At 42.6% G+C, this 2,488-nt stretch overlaps 1 protein-coding gene across 1 annotated transcript in view; it reads right to left on the reverse strand.

The window, feature by feature from the left end:
* Positions 1-1,626: 1,626 nt before the first annotated feature.
* The window catches only part of LOC311114840 (actin, alpha cardiac muscle-like), a 7,701-nt gene continuing 6,839 nt past the window's right edge, over positions 1,627-2,488 (reverse strand). Inside the window, exons 5-6 of the mRNA XM_084190068.1 lie at positions 2,274-2,455; positions 1,627-1,827 (exon numbers count right to left, since the gene is read on the reverse strand). Of these exons, the coding sequence (XP_084046194.1) occupies positions 1,684-1,827; positions 2,274-2,455 (326 nt within the window). The 3' untranslated portion in view covers positions 1,627-1,683. The remainder of the gene's footprint in view (positions 1,828-2,273; positions 2,456-2,488) is intronic.

Below are 2,488 nucleotides of genomic sequence, written 5' to 3' on the forward strand. Positions count from 1 at the left end.
TTTTTTTCATTAAATAGGCTATTTTCTCTTGAACAATATGGCATATCTCCTAGAAACATATAGACAATATGGACACAAATATATATATAAAAAAAGGTATACTAATATATAAATAAAAGTTAGATTAGATTGTGATAATTAATAGAATTTTATGGCAATTACTGAAGATTGGAGTAACTTCCGTAAATTACCGGTACCTCTGCAATCCTAGTTCTTACCAAGGTACCAGCCCATACACTGGTACCTCTGCAATCCTAGTTCTTACCAAGGTACCAGCCCATACACTGGTACCTCTGCAATCCTAGTTCTTACCAAGGTACCAGCCCATACACTGGTACCTCTGCAATCCTAGTTCTTACCAAGGTACCAGCCCATACACTGGTACGTAGCACAACTGCAAACTCTCCAGTGGAACTCCGAACACTTTGGTACCACCTGTAAAACTTCTCTCTTTCCCTCTTTGACAGTTTTTCAGCTTTATCCCATGAACCACACGAAGATGTTGTAAAACAGAGAGACGGACCATGTCACCAGGCCTATCTGAAATCTTCATATTTCTGTCACTATTTTGCAGCTGAAAAAAATAAACAGTAGAAGCAAAGCAGGGTAGTCCTAAATGTTATTTAGCAGTTTCTTCCAGGTAAACTATTTTAAGAACACACGATTGCCTGATTACTCTGAAAAGTCACCTGTTGTTCCTGCTGTGCAATTATTGGCATTACTATCACCTGTAGCACTGTTAGGACACACCCTTCAATGAAGAGCCTCTGCCTGACAGAGGCAATACATTAATCAGACTGAAGGTGGCGCTATATCATCACATTAGCTCTTAGTAGGCTTACAGGCGAACCTGCCTAGTCAATGGCCGCGTTCGAGAGCATCAAAACTGTGATGTATCATAGGTAAATTGTGACTGACTGATCTACAAATCACATTGAGCAGTTATTTATGATGCAAGGTGATTTGTAGATCAGTCAGTCTTGTCTCGCCTTTCAAGTAGGCTGTAATGTCGAATGCACAAATTATTTCAGATAAGGTCAACTGGCTAAGCCATTACTTCAGATAAGGTCAACTGGCTAAGCCATTACTTCAGATAAGGTCAACTGGCTAAGCCATTACTTCAGATAAGGTCAACTGGCTAAACCATTACTTCAGATAAGGTCAACTGGCTAAGCCATTACTTCAGATAAGGTCAACTGGCTAAGCCATTACTTCAGATAAGGTCAACTGGCTAAACCATTACTTCAGATAAGGTCAACTGGCTAAGGTTGCTGCTGTATTGGCCAGTAAATTGATGAAGAGGGAAACAATATTGTTTGATTTTTGGATGTAGGCCTACTAGTGGTTGTGTTGAAATCAAAGACATACTGTTACCAGCATCTTAATTTGGGAGATATGCCTATAATTTCATGCTGTGGTGGATGATGATTTAATTACAACAGTTCATGTAACTGAGGGGCCAGATTCTTTGGTCTGATCGCCATTATAATTTGATTATTTTATGTATTCTGAATGTGTGTTCCCTCAAACCCAGCAACAGACAACCAACAACAAGTAACTCAGCACTTATTGTTGCAGGCAACTATTTTATTACAACCGTATATACAGTACAAGACACAGTAGAAATGCAAACAACAGAAGGAGGGTGAATGTGTATGGAGGAGGTGTGGGGAGATGGGATGTTTAGAAGCACTTCCTGTGGACAATGGAAGGACCTGCCTCGTCATACTCCTGTTTGCTGATCCACATCTGCTGGAAGGTGGAGAGAGAGGCCAGGATGGAGCCGCCGATCCAGACCGAGTACTTACGCTCGGGGGGAGCGATGATCTAGAGAAGGTGGAGGAGAGGAGGAGATGTGGCGGGTCGGTTAAGAACTCTTCAGAAGTTGTAGGTGCTCTCTAGCACAGTGTACAGACAGACAGTGGACAGACATTGTTGCTTATTTGAACCAGAGTTGTGGGTACACATGTATTGCCGAACATGGAGGATAGTGGGCCAAATGCTGTAGACCTACAGCCTATCCACAGCTCTGATATTTTTGGAACTACTCCATACTATCATACCACTTACAATACACGCCCAAGACATGGCTCCGTTCATAAGTAGTACCCTAGTGTGGACACCAAATTCCAATTCCAATTCAAAATGTTCTTCATTGAAGAGAATTGGAATTTCAGTGTACTTGTTGACTTTACTAGAGTTGAAATTGATCCCAACCCTGGTGGACATTTGGAACAGAGTTCCTCCTGTGTTGAATAGACGTGTTCCCCCACCTTGATCTTCATAGTGCTGGGGGCCAGGGCGGTGATCTCCTTCTGCATACGGTCAGCAATACCAGGGTACATGGTGGTACCGCCGGACAGGACGTTGTTGGCGTACAGGTCCTTACGGATGTCAATGTCGCACTTCATGATGCTGTTGTAGGCGGTCTCATGGATACCAGCGGACTCCATACCTGAGCAGGTGAGATGAGAAGAGACACTTAGTG

Source organism: Coregonus lavaretus, assembly GCF_964263955.1.
Source record: "Coregonus lavaretus genome assembly, contig: HAP1_SCAFFOLD_424, whole genome shotgun sequence".
Classification (NCBI taxonomy): domain Eukaryota; kingdom Metazoa; phylum Chordata; class Actinopteri; order Salmoniformes; family Salmonidae; genus Coregonus; species Coregonus lavaretus.